The sequence below is a fragment of the Apostichopus japonicus genome, chromosome 1 (genome assembly GCF_037975245.1).
Source record: "Apostichopus japonicus isolate 1M-3 chromosome 1, ASM3797524v1, whole genome shotgun sequence".
In the NCBI taxonomy this organism is placed as follows: Eukaryota; Metazoa; Echinodermata; class Holothuroidea; order Aspidochirotida; family Stichopodidae; genus Apostichopus; species Apostichopus japonicus.
In genome coordinates this window covers 4737438-4761174 of record NC_092561.1, presented here as the reverse complement: position 1 = coordinate 4761174, position 23737 = coordinate 4737438, and the positions used below count along the sequence as shown (strand labels likewise).

Here is a 23737-nt window from a genome sequence, read left to right as displayed (position 1 = left end):
TTTTGCCACAATTGTTATCTTTACCATGCAGATGGTGGCTGGTAAATGTGCACGTGTGTCAGGATGTGTACATGCATGCCCATGTTTGGCTAGGCTTGAAACATAATTGCCATGTTTTTCTAATTCTAACCATGGCAATCAAGTGTATACAGTAGGCCTATTTGCTGTAAAGGGAAATGTTTTTTGACTTGGCTAGTCTACAAAGGTTCTCTACCAGAAACGTTCAGACCATCTTTGGTCATTATCATATCAATACTCTCATGCATGTTTGTTCAGAGTATGTGATTCCTACAATGCATGCATCGGTAGCAATTCTCAGACTGAGTGTATTAAATTATGTTCTTTGGTTACAGAGCCTGTTTCTTGCCGGCATAATCATTGTATGAATGGTGCAGCTTGTCTTGATACTGATAATGGGTTCACATGCACCTGTAAAGATGGCTTCACAGGAGATCTCTGTCAAGGTTTGCAAATAATGATGTATGCATGCATTTATTTAACTACTATACTCGACACAAGCATGAGCTAGAGATTTACAAGGCAGCATGTGTGCAAACGTGAGCAATGGTTTGTTTTTTAAACACAATATCCCCAAAAGCCAGGCAGTACACACAGAACGTGTGCTGAAATCGATGGCCAGAATAAATGCTACTTGTTAAAAGTTCTGGTTAGCAAGCCACAGGGATGAAAATCATATGTAATATCTCAGACTATGAAAGGATGAGTCATATGTTTAATGATATTCATGAAAATGCCTTTTATTGGGAGGATAAAGAACATTGCAGATCACCAGAGGTCAATGTTTAACTTGTAAACATCACAGGGGCACAAGCAAATAGATCTATAGCCTTCAGCCTAGCCATTTCGCTGTATTTCTCTATGGTGGAAAACTGCACAGTGTTCCTCTAGTTACTTTTGAAATTATGAGATATCATGAATTCTATTAAGAGTCTTTTATATCATCAATTTCCAGACCTATGTGATAATGATTTGATTTAGTCAAACCTCTTTCAGAACAGCTTGATTTCTCAATATTTCCAGAAATGCTACAATGTGCCTCTGACCCATGTGAAAATGGAGCTACTTGTGTCGAAGGCAACAATGATGATGATTACTCTTGTCTGTGTCTACCAGGATTTAAGGGAAAAGATTGTGAGATAGGTGAGACAATTGGTTTATAACTGGATAGCTTGCACTTGACAAAATCACAAATGGAAGTTTTCATCTTTCATCCTCAAATTACGTGATGGTTTGAGAAGTACCCTTTCCGCCTTTTGTGACCTGCCAAGTTATTTTTAGACTTTGACAAGTGTTAGAATGAAGACAGTGAGATGCCTAAGCGAAGGGAAATGCTTTAAAGATGAGTGGAAATAAATTTGAAAGTGTGTGCCTCTGTCAACAAACTGGCATTAAGTAGCTAGCATATTTAGGCTCTAGCCTACTTATACATTAGGTGAAATGGTAATACCGCCTTGTTGTAATTCATTCATTCATTCATTCATTGTCAACATAGCAGGCCGGCCTTTTAAAGAATTATTTATATGGTTGGCAGTGGTGGCAGGGACCTTCCCCCCAAAGTGAAAATATACAATATCCATAAGAAGGTCTGTACAATTGTTAAATGTTCAGCCCCAACCTTTTTGGGGATTAAACAAATTTACAGGCTGTAAATTTGCAAAGATAGTCGAAACAGAGTCTTTAGATAAATTATCAGCATTTTCAGATAAGAGCTTAGCATTTTCAGATAAAAGAAATGGAAAGCTACAAAATGGAATGTGGAATTTCAAAGTGTTCCTATCAATCCAACTTTCTATATAAAATAAACTCACAGAAAAAGCAGAAAAAAAGACCAATCATAATATTGAGTTAAGATCTGAAATCTTTAGTACAAACTCAAAATTTGACACATTTTGTTGTAAATTAAAAAAAAAGGGTAAATTTCAAAGAAAAATTTAATTCAACAGTTTGATAAATAAAGGTGTGAAGAAATTTGGGGTAAATAGTTGAAAGTTAGATAGAACAGGTCACTTTCCTGAAAAAGGTAGACAGATTGTGAGAAAATGGTTTTTGAGCTCACCTTTGTGGGAGGGACAGAGGTGGATGGAGGTATTTATAAGGATGGGGGTAGGGGGATGGGGGTATAGCTGTGATGTTGCCAAATCCCACTGTCATGTAGGTGAGTTTGGGGTATGCTTCCTGTTAAAATATATCATTTACATGAGTGAAGGGGGTGGAAGGGGGCAAAATATTTTTTCCTGGATTGAATTACAGTTTCGGTCACATAAACAAAGATAGTAGGTTACACCAATAAAGATGTACACTTGATTTCTGTTGATTGACTCTCTCCGTCACTCTCCGCCACTCAATCCCAAATCCCTCTGTCATGTAGGTGAGTTTGGGGTATGCTTCCTGTTAAAATATATCATTTACATGAGTGAAGGGGGTGGAAGGGGGCAAAATATATTTTCCTGGATTGAATTACAGTTTCGGTCACATAAACAAAGATAGTAGGTTACACCAATAAAGATGTACACTTGATTTCTGTTGATTGACTCTCTCCGTCACTCAATTTTTATAGGGTAATTACAATATCAAGAGGGTAACTCTATGCTCAATTATTCACAGGCTAAAGAAAACTAAGTTGAATCAGACATATAGAAAGGAAAATGCTGGAACTTCAAAATCAGTTTTATCGAGACTTTTTTCCCTTATCAATCCAGATCTGCTGAAAATGTGGGATCGACACAACTGCTTTACATACAGTGGAGACTACTATAATGGGATATGTATGTCCTATCCAAACTGTTGATTGGTCTCATAATAACACACCCCACCAAAAATATTAATATTCATTAGCACATTCCTTCAAATAGCCTATCACAAATGCAGCCATACATATTCCAAGTAAACAATGCCATTCATAAACGAACACCTGTTGTTAAATCTGATCGTTTTAGAAGAATTAAATGTAGATCATTTAAATAACAATTGGTTAACTTATTCTATACATTTAAGCATGAGCGCAGATGAATGAGACACAATCCTAAGGATGGAGTAATCCTGTGGACTGTTTTTAGAGTTGCTTGGGGGGAATTAAATGAGTTTAAAGAAGAAATTAAATATATTCCATGAAAATTTGTTCCATTGCCTTATTCAAATTTGACAATTCTTGCTTTACAAACAGCTACTAACTGTGAGTGTCACTTATGGGTGGAGCCTCATCATTTAACATTTGATGGTCAAGAGATCACCTTCCAAGGAGAATGTGAATACATCATTTCACAGCATACTACTACACAAGCTGCAGAAACAGGTTTACGAGCATTCAACTTGATTGGTTTCTATCATAAACAGAAACCAGATGACAGAACTAGTCTGTTGAATTACTTAAAATTAGAGTTGGAGAATCAAGTCTTCAGAATGCACAACCGAATGCTGTATGTGAATGATGTACAGGTTTCTACTCCTTATCGAGCCAATGGCGTTGTCATTAGTCTTCTGCCAGGGGGTACTTTTGTAAGTATATACTTATCTGAATCATAAAACCAGACCATTTCTGATGTATCATTAGGCTACAATTTGTATTATTTATCTTAGGTATACTCCTATTAGCTGGTAAAGGGATCACTATCATGTTCAAACCATTTAGTACATGTTGTATTCTCAATTACTATGTCGTTTAGGATTATCTGCATGACACCAAATGTTTTGCTTCGGTTTTGCGTCTTTGGTTTGGTTAACTTATGTTGAATGTTTGACGAAACAAGTTGAAAACGAATTTATTACATGGTTGTATTATACTGTAAGGATTTTTGAAATTGTGGGAAATAGTTTTCAGTGTTGGCTTTCCTTTCTGTTCAGTATACACCACAATTGTTTAAAAAAAAAAATCAATTTCCAATTTTTATCTTTCAATGTCACTAATCTTTTCAGATTCTTGCAACTGATTTTGGTTTGGTGATCAGCTTTAGAGACACTATTGCCAATGTGATACTCAGCGGTAAATACAGTCAGAAAGTTGATGGGCTCTGTGGAAACTGTGACGGAATCATCGAAAATGATTGCGAAGGAAATGTAAGTTGAGCGTTTTAAATTTGGCAGGGATAGTCTTATATGGTTTCGCTGAAAGTTAATGCTTCCTGCGAGGAGGGCTACATTAAATCTAGTGACTGTCTTTCTGGTGGTTATAAGGCCTTTAAAGAAGCTTAAAACAGGATAAAGTTAATATACTACATAATATTACATGAAAGTTCTTAATTTCAGTGTGACATGCCATAACAGTAGGTTACAAGATTTTCACTGGAAGCAACATGCAGCTGGGGAGAGGCCTGCATCATATCAAAAGAACAGAAAAGCATAATTAGATTACAAATTGAAGCACATCGAGCAATTTAGGGTGGATTCTGCCCATACATACAAGTTCATAACGTTTTGATGAATAGATCACTTGACATATACATCTAAAGGTTCAAGCTAAACTAGTTCTGCTTTAGACATCTCAACTTGTGTTTTATAAAGCAAAGCATCACTGGAACTGGAACCTTAACTAGTCAATCACCCAGTGCACCAATATATATATAAGTTCATCTGGCATATTCTTATGTTGGCGAGTGCTTTCACCTACATGCAGGGACGTAGCTAAGGCCTGTCGGAAATTCCGAATGTTGCACTCAAATTTTCCAACTATCGTAAGTTTTACCAAGATGGGGGGGGGGGTTAGACCCCCACACCCCCTCCTCTAGCGACGTCCCTGCCTACATGCGATTGTGTTATGTTGATTCAGAGATCTGTAAACGATACAGATTGTGCACTTATGACCTACCACATGATAGCACCCTCCATTGCTTGAGAGTAGGTAGTATGGGAATGAGAGAATTATAGAAATAAACGAGCATTACAGTGGAACTTTAAAATACTGTTATTGTGAATATGATCAATTTCATATGATTTTAACACATATGTTACTATCACTGCAGGGTCCAAAGGCAATAGCTAGATGTGCTAATGAGTGGGCTGCTTTAGATGACTGTTCAACTCCACGTCCATATGGTGCTTGCCTTGAAAACAAAGATAACAGAAAGCAAGCAAAACAAATATGCGGAGATGTGTTTCAAGTTGATGGTAAGTACTCATAACTGAACACTGCATGAATGTTTCATTATGGTTAGTAAATGCATTGTAAACATATTTGGACATGACTTATTCACTTGAAACTGATTACTTTAATGTTCTATTGTGGTTTTCATTTGGTGAGATCAAGATAATGCAAACTCAACAATATTGTTTCCTAACCCTTGTTATAGTAGGTTAATTGACAAGTTTGTTTTTCTTGAAGGAATTTTCGGTGAATGTCGAGAAGCCACTGATTTGGATCTTTTAAGAAAGAGTTGTGAATTTGACCTTTGCACTACGTTACCAGATGAAGCTGTACTTTGTACTAATTTGGAGAACCTGGCCTCTGTATGCAGGCAAGGAGGTGTTGAAATTGGTAACTGGAGAGCTGAAGTAACACAGTGTAGTAAGTACATAAGGCTTCTCTAAATGCCGGCAACAAGTTGAAACAATTCAGATAAAATACAGGTTGTTTTAATTTTAACAACATCCTGTGAAACAGCTGAATTGATAACATCATTTTCATTTCATTGTTCAACAAGACCTCAATAGAACCTAGGTACCTAGGTACAATAGGTGGCTTTTACCTGTGATAATTTAATGGAATGTCCCATACCTGATATATTTGGCTGCTAATACCCTGTGGGCCTGCACCATCTGTTTTCTACTATTCCTACCTTTGATTTCAGTGATATTACTGGTCCTGCAAGATCCTATTATTATCTGTGATTCTTACATTGGATTTCAAGGATATTAGTTATCCTTTGGTATCCTATTATTATCTGTGATTCTTACATCTCATTGATATTACGGGTCCTATGATCCTATTGTTATCTGTTATTCTTACATTGGATTTCTATGATATTACTGGTCCTGTATGATCCTATTATTATCTGTGATTCTTACATTCGATTTCAATGATATTACTGGTCCTGTGGTATCATGTTGTTATCTGTAATTCTTACACCTCAATGACTTTGCTGGTCCTGTATGATCCTTATGCCTGAGTTAGATAATTGTAGTGCCTTCAGTCAACGCAACTCTTGACCAATATTGATCTCTACTGTACAGGTTTTGATTGTCCACCTGGAACCACATATAACCATTGTGGTTCTCAATGCCCTCAAACATGCATTGGAGGCCAAGATGATGGTTGTGATGAATCATGTGTTGAAGTTTGTGAATGCTTAGAGGGTCAAGTTTTGTCAGATGGACAATGCATTCCTCGGGAGGAATGTGGATGTACTTTACCAAATGGATCCTACCTCCCTGTGAGTATATATGTCATTGGCTGATCATCATAAGTATGGTAATTGTCACTGTCATCATGGCCACCATCTTCTTTATTCTCATGGCAGTAGTATTACCGTGGAAACAACCATATGATCCATGTTTCCAGTCATGATCATAGTTATCACCATAGATCATTCTCATGGTTATTAATATAATAATGGTAAGGACCATGCACTTGTATGTTTCATTCTAATGGTAATAGTTTTCATCATAGATATGATCATAGTCCTGTAGTCATTACCATAGTTATTCATATAATAATGGTAACAACCATGTTCATCGTATTTTTCATTCTCATGGTCATAGTTTTCATCACAGATATGGCCATGTTCATGTAGTCATTCGCATCGTTAATAATATTATAATGGTTACAAACATGTTCCTTGTATTTTTCATTCTCATGGTTATAGTTTTCATGACAGATATTATCATCGTCCTGTAGTCATTCTCATGGTTAATAATATTATAATGGTAACAACCATGTTCCTTGTATTTTTCATTCTCATGGTCATAGTTTTCATCACATATATGGCCATCGTCCTGTAGTCATTCTCATGGTTATTAATATAATTGTAACAACTCCTTTTCATGTTCTTAGTCATCATAAGTATGGTCACTAGTGTGGCTTTGTGATGTTTGTGACTGCTGTTCTGAATAAAAAATTGTGAACAAAATATCTCAAGAATGGGAACTTTAATGGATATCTCAAACACTGACAGCAACTTGAGGAAGTGGTCATCGAATTCATTCCCACCTTAAGGGTTCCCTACCCTCGTAATCTTTGATTTTCGTAGTGTGAACAGATCCGCCACCCATTTAGCCACTGATGTTATCAATGGTCATGTGATTCTGTGTTTTAATTAGAAGCATTACACTATTTTCTTTTTACTGTGACAAACTGATATTAACATCCATGGTTATTTGTTCATAATTTACAGGCTGGACAAAGTATTTATAACAATGACTGTTCAGAGTTCTGTACCTGTCAAGCTGGTCAACTCTCCTGCAGGTCAGTGTCATGCCATCAAAATGCTAGATGCACCTCAAGAGCTGGGGTGGAACGATGCTACTGCCTACAGGGCTTTAAAGGCGACGGCCTGAATTGTATACCTTTACGTATGTATTTCATTTCCATCAAATGTCTTACATGTGTTATCAAACATTACTTTTGAGTTGATTTTTTTTTTACCACGGCACCAATCTGTTTTCTATTACATTTATTTTTAAACCATTAAGAAGTATATCTTTTTGTAATATTTTTATGTTAGGAAACAAGATCAAACAGAACTTTAACTTTTGTAGTTGTTTGTTTTCCCCTCCTTTTCATTAAAACGAGGGGTTTAACATATGTATGTATGTATTTTAGATCCTCCTGCAAGCAGGAACTCGCGAGGAAGCCATCATTGGCTTATCAAAGCCGCAAGCTGACGGAAGTCAGTCTCTTAGATTAATTTTGAACGTCCATGATTATGAATTGTCAATTGTCAACAACTCTGTAACTGGACGACATACACTAATCTTGAAGTGACTCGAACTCGGGACATATCACAAGTATAATTAGCTTATTGTTTCTTTTTCTCAGCTACTTGCAAGTGCACCGTATGGGGAGATCCACATTACCAATCATTTGATGGCATGTACTATGATTTCCAAGGAGATTGTGAATACACCTTACTGAAACCTTGTGATGGTCTTCCAGACTTTCAACTTATTGGCAATAACATCAAAAGATCTCCAACTGCCAGAGTTGCATACTTACGTGAAATCAGACTTGTTTTTGAAGGAAAAACCTATGAGCTTTTACAAAGAGGGAAAGTGTTGGTGAACCAAGAGATGGTTCCTCTACCTTATAATGATGACCAAGGAGTGCATATACTGCAATCATTACCGTCAACAGTGAGAAAGTTTGACTGCAATACTTCCTTGTGCATAACTCTGTTTTAATTATTAATGTGACCAAAACAAGGTCCCTAAATTATGTATTCTTTTTACAATAAATTTGTTATTGACAAATAACTCTTCGATATGTAAGAGTTCACACAGAATTCAATGAGTTCTTGCAATCTACCTGCATGTTATAACTCCGGCAGTATATTCTGACATAGCTGTTGTATAGATATGAGTAAAAATAACACAGAAGCCAAACTTGAACTAGATTTGTATAATTTATATCTCAAACTGAGTGCACTCAGTTCCTTAGTTTATTATAAAAAATCAGCAAGATTTTGGTACTAAATTATTCATTTATTTGTCTATTTCTTACATGAATCTTCAGTAAGTTAAATGAAATAGATTACAGAATTCAGCTGGTTTTGGTACAACCTTTTTTGATAAATATATATGATCTTTTGTAAGACCTTGATGGATGCCAAAAATGTAATGTCTAACCTTGTGTTGCTTTTTAGCTTGCTGTTTGACAAAAAGAAAAGTAACCTTTGATAGGTTTTGCTTTAACTTTTAAAAGAACACAGCTTCTTTTCTTCCCAATAGACCATGTACACTGACTTTGGACTAACAGTTGTATGGAATGGAAATTCAGGAGCAATTATTACAATACTAAAGGAAACTTTCTTTGGCAACACATGTGGTCTGTGTGGAACATGTAACGATGTTAAACGAGATGAATTCACAACAAATATTGGTGAACTGGTAAGTGCTGACTTGATTTACGTAAAATTATATAATTTTTGAAATTCAATGTTCTTAGCTAATGCAAGTTTTAGGACAGGGCAAGTGATAATGAACTTTACATGTCTTCACTTACTTCAATTCTATGTACCAATCATATGTCGTTAACCCATTGCTTAACGATAAAAAAAGAGGATCACATTTGATAATGTGCATGATTCCATAAAACTTATCGTGGGGCCTGACAAACACCTTTTAAAGGATATGAATTATTAAGAAAGTTACTAGTCTAAGTGATTCCTTGCCATATTCCATAAGAGAAGATTCTGCAGTGATGAAGCATTCCATAAACTAAGCTCCATTCACTGGAAATGACATCGGATTGGGAAATGACCTCGGATTGGGAAATGACCTAGGATTGACACAGACATTAGGGTTGCTGCAGTCAAGAGGGTGGATGCAAAGTTCACCTATGAAGTTCAGCTTTTGATACAGTTACAGGGGCGGATCCAGGGGGGGCGACCCGGCCCCGGCCCCCCCTTTTTGGAATCAGTTTTTTTATGTGGGAGTACTTCAAATTCCTAATAGGCATAACTTGGTGAAAGAAAAGCCTAATATATATCCAGCTGCTCTTCCCTGAAACGCGATCGTTTTTATTCCAAATTTGAAACTAAGGCAATTATCAGGCCTACGCGACATCACGTATTAATTAGATACGGCTCAGTACTATAGTGCTGACTATTACTGTCAGGGAAAATCAATGCACAGTTAGCAAGTATATCATAATTATCTGAATGAAAGGGGGTGTAGGCGGTTTTACACTATCTAACGCAACGTAGTCGCCAAGAACCTGAAGTATTTTTAAGGGAGGGCCCGAGGAACATGAACTTATAGCATGCTCCTCGTGGTGAAACATAATTGCACCTATTAGGTGAATTGAGTGTACTGTTAATAGTAGGAGAGACAAGTGTAGGTTCTTATGACCAACTAGACCGGTTTCTGCTCTCAAACTTTATAGGAGGAGCTTCATCAGTAGTAGCCTTTGAATATTTTATATTCGGCCTGGGCGTCTCGTTCTCAAAATGCATCTATTTTCTGTGCACGAGTTTTTATGGACTCATAGTGCAGCTATAAGAGCATCTAAAAGAGCTTCGTGTGAACCTTGAGAGTCAGCTGATTCTTCGTTAGTATGAAACCTTGAGTTAACAAGTAAATCTTTGAGATTTTGGGCCTTTTTGTAGGCTAGAATCGGTTCTTTTGGAAACAGTTTGGATAATTCCGCGTGCAGGGGCGTAGCAAGCGGGGGCGGGGGGGGGGGGGGTGTGGGGGGTGTTACACCCCCAATAATTTGGTCGCTGTCGGCAAATTTTGGGTCTGTCGGCAAAAGGAGAAAAGGTGAAGAGAGCGGAAGGGGAAGAAAGAAGGAAAGCTGAATAGAGAAAAGGAGAACTGGAGCTTCTTTATCGGTTATTTCGATTTTCCAGTTCTTCATCTGATAAACTCATTCACCAATCCAATCACCCGACGCCTGCAAGTTAAAAACCTCTCGGCAAATAACTGATAATATCACGGCCGTCAGTAGAGCTACTGTAGCCAGGCTAAGCTAGACGAGTGCCAGAATCGCCGGCAACTCAGTGAAAGAAATGGAAGTAAAGGCTTCCGTATAGGCCGCAGCCCATGAGTCGTGCTATCGTGTGACAACGTATTGTTATTATCCTCTGTTCAGAATGACGTCATCGCAGATGTCATTCGTTCTCCGTGGAAAACTTAAGGACACGGCTCACGAATTGTACACAATTTTTAACGTTTCTCGCTTGTATATCAATGAATGTTGTTATTTCTCATTACCGGAAAGTTTTCAGAACATTTTCATCACGAAGTTTCACTATTTCAACGATCGGTGAAAGAGAAAACACAGTTCGATAATTGGTCCCAATTAATTCTTCTTCTGCCGACTGCCATAAAAATAATATCGAAATGGAAATTCTACGGTGCCAAATTTGACTTAAAATATGCACCAGATTGCATCTAAGGACGTTTCAAAACTAAAAATTTTCCAAAGGGGAGGGGGACACCCCCTCCCCTTAGACCCCACTTCAGTCACCACTTCCAGATCCGTCGGCAAATCAAATCCTCCGCCCCCCTCCAACAAAAAAAACCTTCGCTACGCCCCTGTCCGCGTGTTGCGAGATTAAGTGCCAATGTTTCAAAAGTACATTTTTCAAATGCGTGGTTTTCATATTGGGTGTATAGGTAAGCTTGAACACCATTGGTGGTTCCTTTTGTTTAGGTTTGGTAGTGAGGTATTGCCCACGGTTTTCAAATTTTATGCCTTTCGTGGCTGAGGCAATTTCCTCTTTCTTATAGTTACGGAGTAACAGTTTCTCTGTGAACGCATTCTTTTTCTGTAAGAAATCAGTCTCATTGTTACATAGACGTGCGTATCGTAAGACTTCCCCTTTAATGAAGCCTTTAAAAGTGGCAAGTGGGTGTGCAGAGTTTCTGTCGAGGTATTGGAAGGTTTCCGTGGGTTTGGTGTAGACTTTGGTGTCTAATAACCCATTGGTTTCAAACCTTGGACCTTTGAAGATTTTCAAATCTAGGTATGTTACCTCGGTGTGTAATATTTCTACCGTAAACTTTAAGAAGCGGTGAATTTCATTCAACCTGTTTACTAGTTCTTCAAGTTCCTGAGGTGAACCGTCGTAAAACAATAGAATTTCATCTCTATAGCGGAGCCATTTGAAGATTTTATTATCTGTCGGTAAAATCTGGTTTTCCAGTCTATGCATGACGATATCACAGATTTCCGGAGAGGCTTGGCTACCCATGGCGCAACCGATCTTTTGTAGATAGAATTGGTTATTGAACTCGAAACAGTTTCTTGTTAAAAATAAGTTCAATTAGTTTGCGCATGGATATGGAAGATATTTTATTTATTAGATATTCGCTTTTTTCCGCCTTTTCATAGACTTCTTGACATATATCTAATGCCTCCTCTTGGGGGAGTATTGGTATACATGGCGACGACATCGAGTGTAGCAAGTACTACTGCGCTTGGTAACGGGGTGGCTTCCACAATTTTCAGAACGTGATTTGTGTCTTTCACATAGGTGCTTTGTTTTAATACAATAGGAAGCAAGAAATAGTCCACAAATTCCGATATTTGTTCGGTCGGTGATCCGTTTCCGCTTATTATCGGGGCCTCCCTTAAAAATACTTCAGGTTCTTGGCGACTATGTTGCGTTAGATAGTGTAAAACCGCATACACCCCCCTTTCATTAATAAGTATATCATAATTATCTCATTGAATATATCTTGTTTTATGTTTTTTCTTGGGGTGAATCTGGTGTCATAATTTTCGCGCAAAAGAAAAAACGAATCTACGCAATAATAGTGTATCCATTGTACATGCACTGTTGAGCGTTGTTATATATGTGTCTATCGAGAAAAAATATGTGCACAAAAAAGCGTGTCTGCAACGTTTCTGGTTTTTCTAGTTTTTGGCGAAATGTTTCACCATTTTGCATCTAAGCACTCACAATTAACCAAAAATTTCCAAGGGGGAGGGGGACAACCCCTCCCCCTAGACCCCTCCCCCAGGACGCAGATCACTAAAGTGCTACCATCGGGATGTCGGCCCTCCCTTTCTCAAAATCCTGGATCCGCCCCTGAGTTATCATGTTTAGAACAGTTGTAACCCAATATTTCTGTTGACCTGTAATGACCTTTCATTAGAAAAAGTCAGAATATGGGTGGAACCACAGGTCGGAAATGAAGTTGTTTTAAGCTTAAATGTTGTATTTCTCTTGACCTGAAAAGAATAAGTGTTACTTGTCTTGCCTGGGTTGGATCCACTTAGGTAGTATAAAGTTAGATGCAGCCTCCATTGTTCGAATTTTGTGCTTGAAAGCTTTCAGAGTTGCTTTACTTCTAACTCGATTGAACGGAAACAATACTTAAAAGTCCACAGAAAAGAAGGTTATTGAACGCAATAAGTATGACTTTCATGCAATCTGCACATATGGTATTTGCTTTCAGATATTGGACTTTGGTGACTTCAAATTGACTTTACTCCTATGGAATGGAATTTAATGTTTGTACTATAAGGTTGAGGGACAAATGAAGTCCTTCAATCCGTTACTTCTGCAGTAATTCTTATTACATGGTTTACTGACTCTGACTTTGTTATTTCGAGTGACATTTGACCTCCTGAGAAATGAAGTGGACTCCGTTGATACAACTTTGGTGGGTTTATAGAGCAGCAAAGAAGTTCAACTAAAGCTGTAGCTTTTAAGTTATTGCATTTGTAAGATTAAACGTATCTCTTGAATTTTGAACTCAAGCCATAGCTACACTCTAAGGTTGAGTATTGTCTATTCAGAAGTTCACTGGAATTGTAAGTTCTTAGTTATCAAGTTATCAAGGATACACACCTCTAGCTTTGTTGCAATTGGAAGTGCATTTTGCCATGCAGAGAAGAATATGATCTGCAGGTTTGACTAAGTTTTAGTATTAAACTGTTAGACTTTGATGTATGTTGACCACCAGTGACCTTTGAACTTGACAGCAAACAATCACGTTCTGAAAGTCACTGTGGTGGATCGACATACAAGTATGATCTTCATGCAATCTTACTTTTGGAGATCAAGTATTTGCAAGGTTTTCAGGCTTTTAATTCTCTTGACATTTGAAAATGCGCCCTTTAATACCACTGCCATAACAGTTTAACTTCCTCGGGCATTGTGATTGGTTCTTGTGGTTAATAGCTGGAAATTTGAGCTGAGGAAGTGACTTTTCCATGCTCGTTTCCTTTGCTAGGCTTGGCAAATTTATTACATAAAACACACACATAAAACACAGGCTTACGTTTCAGACTAATAACCTTGAAAGGTGCAAAAGTGGCCATTGGCGAAAAATGAACGGTAGTCTTCCTATAGGGCCGATTTTTAGATGACCTCAAATGAAATTGAGCCCACATAATAGGGTTCTTTTATTTAAAAATGTGCATTCAGATACCTAGTACATGATCTTCATCCAAACTTTACTCTTGGAGTTACAGTGTTTACAAGATATTCAGACATCGACCTCTGTTAATTGATCTCTGTTAATTGACCTCCACTAACATTTGACCTGGACAAAAAAGCATTATTGTGCAAGGGTGGATTTTCATATCAAGTATAATCTTCATCTAGTCTTTACTTTTGAAATGAAAAGTTTTCATACATTGACTTGTCTTGATCTAAAATGATCTTTGACTTCCAGAGAAAACAAAGCAAGGGAAGGAGTAGGGTCCTCACAGAAAGATGACTTGAAGGCAGGATGGAAGTGCCAGATGATAGGGAGGAAAGGAAAGAGAATGGGCAAATGAGAAAGAGAAATGGAAATTGAAAATCCTGAACTTTAAAGATGTAAATTTGTTGTAGTCCTTTAAAATTATTGTAAATCTAGACTCAATTACGACTCATCTGTTTAATTCAGATTTTAATTCCTTGTGAAAGGCAAACTGAATTTATGCAATGGTGATATGTCCAACCCTGCAAACTCCAAAAGTGCATGGGGTTTAACTTCATACTTGGTTTTGGATTGATTCTAGTATGTACAAGATGTCTTTATTTTTGAGGTGGTCAATGGTCATTTGAGGTCAAGGTTAATAAACTTACTTCAAAATAAAACTTGGATGAACATCACACATGGAATATAGAACCACCTAAATATTTGCAAGAACACTACTACTCTTTGCTGTCAAGGTCAAAGGCCATTTGAAGTGAAGATCTGAAACATTGAAAGCTTAACTTCAAAAGTTAAACCCTTGGATGGACTTTACACATGGGATGTGGAACCACCTTAGTATTTGCAAGAACACTACTGCTTGCTGTAAAGTTCAAAGGTCATTTGAGGTTGCCAGAGTTATACGAATATACTGTTTTGTGTTGATGGAAGTTGATTTGACCTACTGACTATAGTGGTTCTGTTAAATATGTCTTTTGAATGGTTCGCTCTGCTGCAGAAATGTGATTTGCGAAAGAGGCAGGTACTGATGCTAGGATTGTTAAATACACACTACAACATTTAGCGGCCTAATTTCTACAGTTATAAACACAAATATCAATACATCTATCTGCAATTGCTTGCATGTGGATAATGTCATGGAATGTTTTTGTCTGTATTTTTTCATTTACTCGATTTCTAAAAGTAGGTCATACACGTGGCAAAAACTTACATTATTGACGTTTCAGTGATCATTTATAACAAACACTTTACAGAAAAATATTGTAATAGGCTATCTAGTTTGCATAGATATTGATCGATGCTTTAATAGATCATACTTGCAATGTATTTATGTTGACTATGAAATACTGTCAGATATACAGTTAATGAAATATTAAGAAATGATGCTTGCTTCTCTCTTGAATTCTTAGGTCAGCAATGCAAATGAGTTCGGTAATTCATGGAAAACTGGTGATAGGCAATGCATTGACCCTGGTCCAGATGATGTGTGTCCAGCAGGTCAACAAGCAGAAGTCAAAGCAAAGAGTGACTGTAATGCAATTATTGATGCATTTGGTGAGTGTAAAATTTATGTCTTACCTTGCCTATTTTGAAGAAAAATTCTAACACTGCTTCAACAATTATAAAGCTAGGTATTGATAAACAAAATGGAGTAGACAATGTCTCATTATAAAGAACCTTACATTTGTACTTCAGTACACAGATACATTCTTTTCTTTTGTAATATCCTGGATCTACAGAAGCATGCTGTTTTATATACATATAAAATACAGAAACAGATGTTAGAAAACTGATTATGTACTGCAAAAAGCACGTGTACCTTAAATATAAAAAAAAGTTAGATAGCCTGGCATTTCAATGCTGGCAGGATTTTCTCCAAGCATGACCTGATACCAAATTAAAGAAGATGTTGCTTTAAGGGAAGCATCAGGCCTTCTAAGGGTATTATTGGCGAGCGATATCTTAAAAACCAAAGGGAGACAAGGAACAAATTCTATGATGCTTTCTTCTGTTGTATTTAACTATTGTATCTTTCCAAATGACATGCCATGCCAAAGAAAAAACCGTAACCCACTTAAATAAAAATAACACCCCTTCAGTTCATGTCCAGGAAACTCATGTCTCTATACTAAGCTGTATGCAAATGGCTTAACAAATTATCGGCATTGATTCCTTGCCGGAGGTAAAACGAATTCATGCGATGAAGATAGCATGTGTGGGTGCGTGTGTGTGCGCGCGTGTATGTATGTGACACTTGCTTGTAAACACAATAACTAAAAAAAAGGTGAATTAACTTTATACTTGGTATGTGGATCTGTCTTATTGAGTGCAAGTGGCCTGTAGTTTTCTGTGAAGTTCAGTGGTCATTTGGGGTCAACAGAGGTATGAGTCTGAAAACTTTGTGAACACGATAAATCAAAAGTACATCTTTGATGAACTGAATATATTTTATGTATATTCCGCTAGTTGAGTAAAAGAACCTTATTGAAATGGTGGAGGTCATTTGCGGTTAACATTTAGGTGAAAGTCTGAATATCATAAAAGCACGATAACACAAGAAGTATATCTTTCGTAAACTTCATAATTTAGTATGATCCAGCTTGGTGAGTGCAAGAATCCTAATTAAATTAGTAGAGGTCAAAGATCACATTAGGTCAACATGCACACAAGTCTGAAAGCATTTAAACATGGTAACTCCTAAGTTAAAGCTACAATTTATCTGTGAATTCTCCAATGCTAGGATTTTCTTTTGGTGAATATGTATGTATGTATGTATGTAATTTAGATTTTCCTGCAAGCAGGACCTCGCAAAGAAGCCATCATTGGCTTATGAAGGCCGCAAGCTGACCGAAGTTAGCCCTTAGATTCATATTTTAACGTCCATGACCTGTATACTGAGTATTACGTCCTTCCGCTACTGACTGAAAATATTGGTGTTTGCAAGTTGATATTCCTTTCAATATTCTTTCCCTAAATTGTTTTCTTAAGGGTAGAAAACATTTGAGGCATATGGACACAGGCTCTCTAGGTCGCAAATGCTTTTTTGTTTGGTTAACCAAACAAAATATGGGTGAATTATAATATAGTGTCTAACGTTGCAGTTATTCTCATACAGCCTAACAAACCTAGCCTCTTGTCGAATCTACGAAGTAGATCTACTTCAAACACGCAAATATTTGGGTCCTAAACTTAATACAAAGAGTTTCTTATGATCAATCAATTAAATTAGTAGATCTGTAGCATTATCCCTACCAGTAACTAAGTCAAAATACGGTTTAATTGCCTTAAATTATCACAACTTACATTCTGATATCTTATCCATTCACTGGCTGTCTTCTTCTCTACTCGCACGTGAGTTCAAATCAATACAGGCATGTATGCCACTATCGCATGGAATTTTCCAATGCTAAAAGAATACACCGGAAATTTCGGGCGATGAAATTAGCTGTCTAGTGATTGGCTGAATAGCCTTGCACACGGGTCTATGCTAATAACAGTTTAGTTTTGGCTTAAGAACATGGAAAACAAAAACTACAAGCTAGACGCGCGTAATGAAAGGAAACGGGTCAGATTTTAAAGCCATTAGACTTTTCCTGAAGCCCTTCACCCGCTTATTCCGGAAACAGCAATGAAAATAAAAGTTATAAAGAAATAACTTCAATAACATATAACGTTTCGTTGCAGTATAAACAATTTCATTTGACTCTGAACAATTATTAAAGGGATTGATTTCTTAAAATGTGTTTACAAAGGAAGACTGTTCTTTCTGGATATAGGAACATTTTTGTTTAATATTCTATACTCTAAAATCCATACCAGTGAATGACGTGGTTGATGCCCAATCAAGGGAGTGCTGCAAACCTTTCTGGTTCTCACTTAATTCTTGGACAAATTTAACTCAATTGCTCTACATTAGTGAGATAGTTATTTTGAACTTTGAGAAAATTGTATGGTAAGGGATCACAAAGTTAACAGGCTTTCTGCTTATTCCTTGCCAAATACAAGACCGGATGAACATAGTTGTGATGGCATGTGTGCTGCCTTGACTAATAAGAATGATAACTTAAATAGTATATGATGGAGGGACCTCAGATTGGGTATCTAGGTGTACCTTATTGAGTCTCAGAACCGTATCAAAACTTGTGGAAGTGAAAGGCTATTAGAAGTCAAATTTGAGAAGTTTGTGAGAGTGACAAGTTGACAACTCACAAATTGAACTTAAATGAATTTCATACTTGATAGGTTCATCCCCTTGGTTAACTAAAGATTCCTAGTGTATCCATATTAAAATTGAACGCGGTCAAAGGTCACTTGAGGTCAAATAAAATAAAAGGCTAAAAAACTTGTATATACTATCTAGTGAAGTGTGGATTCAATTCATACTTGGTATGCATATCTCTATTGGTAATTGCAAGAATGCTGTAGAAATTAATGGCGGTCAAATGTCAATTCAGGTCACCATTGGTCAAAGTTTGAAAGCCTTGTAAACTGCAATAGTAGTCCCTTCCTAGATGAACTTAATCATATTCAGTAGATACTATCAGTAGATCCTATGAATACAAATAATCTATTGATGTCCTATGGATGCCAAAGATCGTGTTGTTTCAACAGAGGTCAAGTCTGAAAAACTTGTGGACACATGAACTTACAAAAAGGTTAGGATAGACTCCAATTGTGGTATGTGGATCCATCTCATTAAGTACGAGAACGCTTTGATGTTGTTTTCTGTGGAGATCAATAATCATTTGATGTCAACAAAAGTTTGCATAACCTCAAATGTAAAGTATGAGTTGCGCTGTAAACCTAGTATGTGGATTCAACCTATTGAGAATATGAATCTTATTATTTCCTGTGGCTGCCAAGGTCAATAGAGATCAAATTTGTAAATCTGTACAAGTGCTCCGAAAATAAAGCTTGGATAAGTTTCATATTCACGGAGTTACCTTATTGAGTAATAGAATTTTGTTCTTTTGTAGAAGTCAAAGGTCATTAGAAGTCCAATTCTTAAAAAAACAACAACATTGAAAGCAATTATATTAACTTCAAACTAAAAACTTCCTGCAGAAGTCTAAGGAATTTCAATGTCAATCTTATTGGGAACAAGAAGTCTCTTTGTCCTGTGAGTTCTACAAATGTTACAGTTTGCAATTTTTATTAACAAAATAAATCCAGTATGTGGGCCCACACTACTGAATAGAACATATTTTTGTATGGACAAGGTCATTTGTGGTCGACAAACATCAAAGTCTAGAAACCTTGTTATCAGAACAAACACCAAGTAAAACTTTGATGCACTCATACAATTGATACTTTGTGTTTGGAACCGCCAGAGAATAGTTTCTTTGTATAGGCCCAGCATGGTCCATGAGTTTTGGAACATTCAGTTTTGGAAATTCAGGCAACTAATCAAGTGAAATTATTCAGCAATACTATAAACAGCCGTAAGTATCTGTGATCCATGGTCACAGAAGGAAACAGAGAGCTAATGGAGTCATAAGTCATAACCATCGAGGTTTCGGTAAACTGTTTACTTGCATTAATTGGACAGAAATATGGCAATCACAATTTGTAATACAAAGGACAATGTGCAGTTGTTCAATCTACCTTATGACTAACTGTTTGTAATTTCTCATTTCTAGGTGCACTTGCTGTTTGCCATGACTTTGTAGATCCTCAACCAGTTTACGATTCTTGTGTATTTGACGTTTGTGCCACTGGTACAGTGGATAGTTTATGTAGTAATATGGAGCAGTTTGTTGATGACTGCAGTGCAGCTGGTGGTTCACCTAACAACTGGTGGAAGGACAGACCACAGTGCAAACCAGGTATGTACATTGATGTGTTTGAGACATTGGAAGGAATGAACAACAAGAAGGGATGTTTACAAATACTGCACTTTAATAATGCTCAACAAATCGAATCATAAACTAATCCTTAGTATCTTAAAAAAAAAGCATCAGAAAGGTTGTCAATTATGTATTCATACTATCAATGAGTAAACTAAGGTTATGAAACTTACATCCTGTATGTGATGCACACTATAGCTACTGTATTCACGTCTTGTACGCTATTCACACTAACTTCACATCACATCCTACATGGAATGCAGTATAGCTTATTCACAGCTTCCATGTAATTCACACTAGCTAATGCACATCATGTATATGATGCACAATAGCTTGATCACATCTGACATGTATTGCACACTAGCTTGTTCACATCTGACATGTATTGCACACTAGCTTATTCAGATCCTGCATATATATTTCACACTAGCTTATTCACATCTTGCATGTATCGCACACTAGTTTATTCACATTCTGCATGTATTGTACACTAGCTCATTTGCATCCTGGATGTGATGCACACTACACTAGCTCATTCACATCTTAGTGTTACTTACACCGGTTTAATCACATTCTACATGAAATACACACCAGCTTATTCACATCTTGTATGTAATTCACAATAGCTTATTCACATCCTGCATGTAATTCACACTAGCTTATTCACATCCTGCATGTATTGCACAGTAGCTGATTTACATTTGCATATAATGTACACTAGCTTGTTCACATCTGACATGTATAATACACTAGCTTATTTACATTTACTTACACTAGCTCATTCACATCCTGCATATAATTCACACTAGCTTATTCATATCATGAATGTGATGCACACTAGCTTTTCACACCTTGCATTTAATTCACACTAGTTACTTCAAATCATTCATCAAATACACAGTAGCCTATTCACATCCTACATGCAATTCACACTAGCTGATGTACATCATGAATATGATACACACTAGCTTGTTCATATCTGACATGTATTGCACATTAGCTTCATCACATCCTGCTTGTAATATCACACTAGCTTATTCACATCCTGCATACATAATTCGCACTAGCTTATTCACATTTTGTTTTTAATTCATACAAGCTCATTCACATCCTGCATGTAATGCAGACTATAGCTTATTCATATCCTGCAAGTAATTCACACTAGCTAGCTATACGTAACATCCTGCAGGTGATAAACGTTTGTTATTCCACATTTATATCCTGTATTTGATTCACACAGTTAGCATCTTGTATCCTTAAAGTGATGTGCACTAGTTACTTCACTTTTTTCCATAGTTTGTCAATGAATGAATGCTTTTGAATTTCAACCTTCTTTTCTTTATTACTATTGCATATTTGTGACTGTAGACTGTCCACCTGGTGCAATTTACATTCCAAATTTTCCTGGTTGCCCTCCATCTTGTGCTCAGCCGCATGGAGATCCAAATTGTCCAGTTGACACAATGCCTGCCTGTATTTGTCCAAGACCAACTTTATTTCAAGATGGAGAATGCGTGGAAGAATGTGGTGGATGTAATCTGGATAATGGAGCACATATCAAGGTGAAAACCAGCTACATGGATTGTGCATGTATTAGTTACTACAGTTATAATGCTTTCATGATGTCATCAGGATTGCTGCTTGGAAAGTCCATGCTAATTAAGGGATCTATCCTGAACAGCTATAGCCCCTCTCAGTACTGTCTTGTAATGTTTCTTTGTCTTATACATATGTCAGTTTGTGCACAGTTTGTCAGAGCTCTTGATTAATCTGTTGATGGATGCATACATTAAAGAATACTTAGGCAACTATATTATTTCTAGGAAATTCGGGGACATAGAATTAATATTAACATCAACATCGATCAGCCCCCTGTAAATTACACACATTAGCTTGGTTTGTACCAGCTTCCATGTACGTTTCACGAGAGGGTTTGCAAATTTGAGGATCTTTGAACTTTTGGTGGTTCTGTGTTTCAAGGATATGCCTAAGTATAAAAAACCATTCAGAAGCAAGTATTTTGTTTGAGATTACAAAATCTAAAGACAAAAAACCTGAAGGTGATTGGAAGTCGCATTATTCATCACTTAGTGCAACATGCTGCTTCTCATATTAGATTCAGGTGATGAAGCTATTCAATAATCTGGGCTTTCTTTATCTGTGAGCCATGAATGAAATTTATGTTTGTGGTTATAAACAATAGTTCAAGCTATTTCTGTGACTTGGAGGCTAAGATTGAAGTTATTTAGGACCTTTTCAGAACAGTCCATGAAATTCCAGGACATTTCCAGGACTTTTGATCAGGGTACGGTTCATGAAATGCTGGGACCGTCCACGAAAATTGGAGTCGTCTGGTCACTTTATTTAAGAAGGGATGACCTCTTACTAATTAGGTGGATGAATATACTGCACAAAGGGATCAACTTTTACTACCTAGTTCTGTTCAATTAATACATAACAGAAGGGATAATCTCTGAGTTATCTGGATAATCCTTTCTATTAAGCAGTGATATATTTTATAGATTAATTCAGCACTGGCCTTTTATTACCAGGATGGTGCTATACTGGTGAATGAAGATTGTAGTCAAACTTGTGTCTGCGTGGAAGGAAATTTACAGTGCAGTCGGTTAGTGTGCAGTGAGTTTGCTGAATGTGGCTTAAGGGGAGGAATAAGAGGATGTCAATGCAAAGAAGGTTTCACTGGAGATGGACTGACCTGTGAGGAAGGTAAATCATAATGAAATATGTAGCTAATAATATATATATATATAGGTAGCTCAGACTATATATAGGTAGCTAACAATATAAATATGTAACTAATAATAAAATATGTAGTTAATAATATAAAGATGTAGCTAATAATATATATGAAGCTAAATAAAATAGTATAGATATGTAGCTAATAATATGTAGCTAATAATATAAATCTGTAGTTAACAATAAAATATGAAGCTAATAATATAAATATGTAAATAATACTGTAAAGATGTAGCTAATAATATATATATGAAGCTAACTAAAACAGTATAATGTTGCTTACTTTAGGCTTATTGCCATTTGTTGACATCATTTGAAACTTACAAAGGAAACTAACATTTGAAACTTAAAAAGGAAACTTTAAAGCTAGAGTGCCCTACTTCATGTTGCTCATGAGCCCAGTAGTAAAGCATGTTACTAAGTACAACCTGGTTTACATATTGTCCTTAAAATTGCTAGTTTTGTCATTGATGTTTTCAAGTTTCATGAATATAATATTATTCTAGCTAGCTGAAAATTGGAGAAGGAGGGGGCCGGTCAATATAACAGTTAGCGTAATTCATGGTGTAACTCCATTCTTCATATGCAGATACTGATGTTGGCTAGTTGCTATTAATATGTTTTTGACATTCTCATTGTATCTTCACTAGCTGCTTGTGATTGCACAGCTTGGGGTGATCCTCACTACATCACCTTTGATGGCATAAGATATGACTTCCAAGGAGATTGTGAATATGTATTAGTTGAGAGATGCTCAGGTGATGACGATGACGATGAAAGCCCTCTGGAAAACTACAGAGTCATTGTAGATAATGTCAAGAATAGACCGACTTCAAAAGTTTCCTTGACAAGAGCAGTTCGCCTTGAGATCAATGGCAACACCTATGAAGCCAAGAGTGGTGGTGAAGTTCTCATTAATGGAATTCAAGAACCACTACCCTATACTGATAATGTAGTCACAGTCCAGAGGTTGCTCCCAAACAAAGTTGTAAGCTTCAGATGAACTGTTATGAATTTAATAACAAAGTAGATTTTGATGCTTTTTAAAATAAAACCACTGCCATCAGTCCAGGTTATATTTCGATATC

At 36.7% G+C, this 23737-nt stretch overlaps 1 protein-coding gene across 1 annotated transcript in view; it reads left to right on the top strand.

Moving 5' to 3' along the window:
- Positions 1 to 23737, top strand: part of LOC139961129 (IgGFc-binding protein-like) — an 88995-nt gene that overhangs the window by 15953 nt on the left and 49305 nt on the right. Inside the window, exons 7-21 of the mRNA XM_071960069.1 lie at positions 354 to 464; positions 1042 to 1161; positions 3185 to 3516; positions 3934 to 4074; positions 4977 to 5121; positions 5336 to 5518; positions 6184 to 6383; positions 7344 to 7521; positions 7988 to 8301; positions 8896 to 9054; positions 15456 to 15600; positions 19686 to 19871; positions 21261 to 21454; positions 22445 to 22619; positions 23300 to 23637. Of these exons, the coding sequence (XP_071816170.1) occupies positions 354 to 464; positions 1042 to 1161; positions 3185 to 3516; positions 3934 to 4074; positions 4977 to 5121; positions 5336 to 5518; positions 6184 to 6383; positions 7344 to 7521; positions 7988 to 8301; positions 8896 to 9054; positions 15456 to 15600; positions 19686 to 19871; positions 21261 to 21454; positions 22445 to 22619; positions 23300 to 23637 (2921 nt within the window). The remainder of the gene's footprint in view (positions 1 to 353; positions 465 to 1041; positions 1162 to 3184; positions 3517 to 3933; positions 4075 to 4976; positions 5122 to 5335; positions 5519 to 6183; positions 6384 to 7343; positions 7522 to 7987; positions 8302 to 8895; positions 9055 to 15455; positions 15601 to 19685; positions 19872 to 21260; positions 21455 to 22444; positions 22620 to 23299; positions 23638 to 23737) is intronic.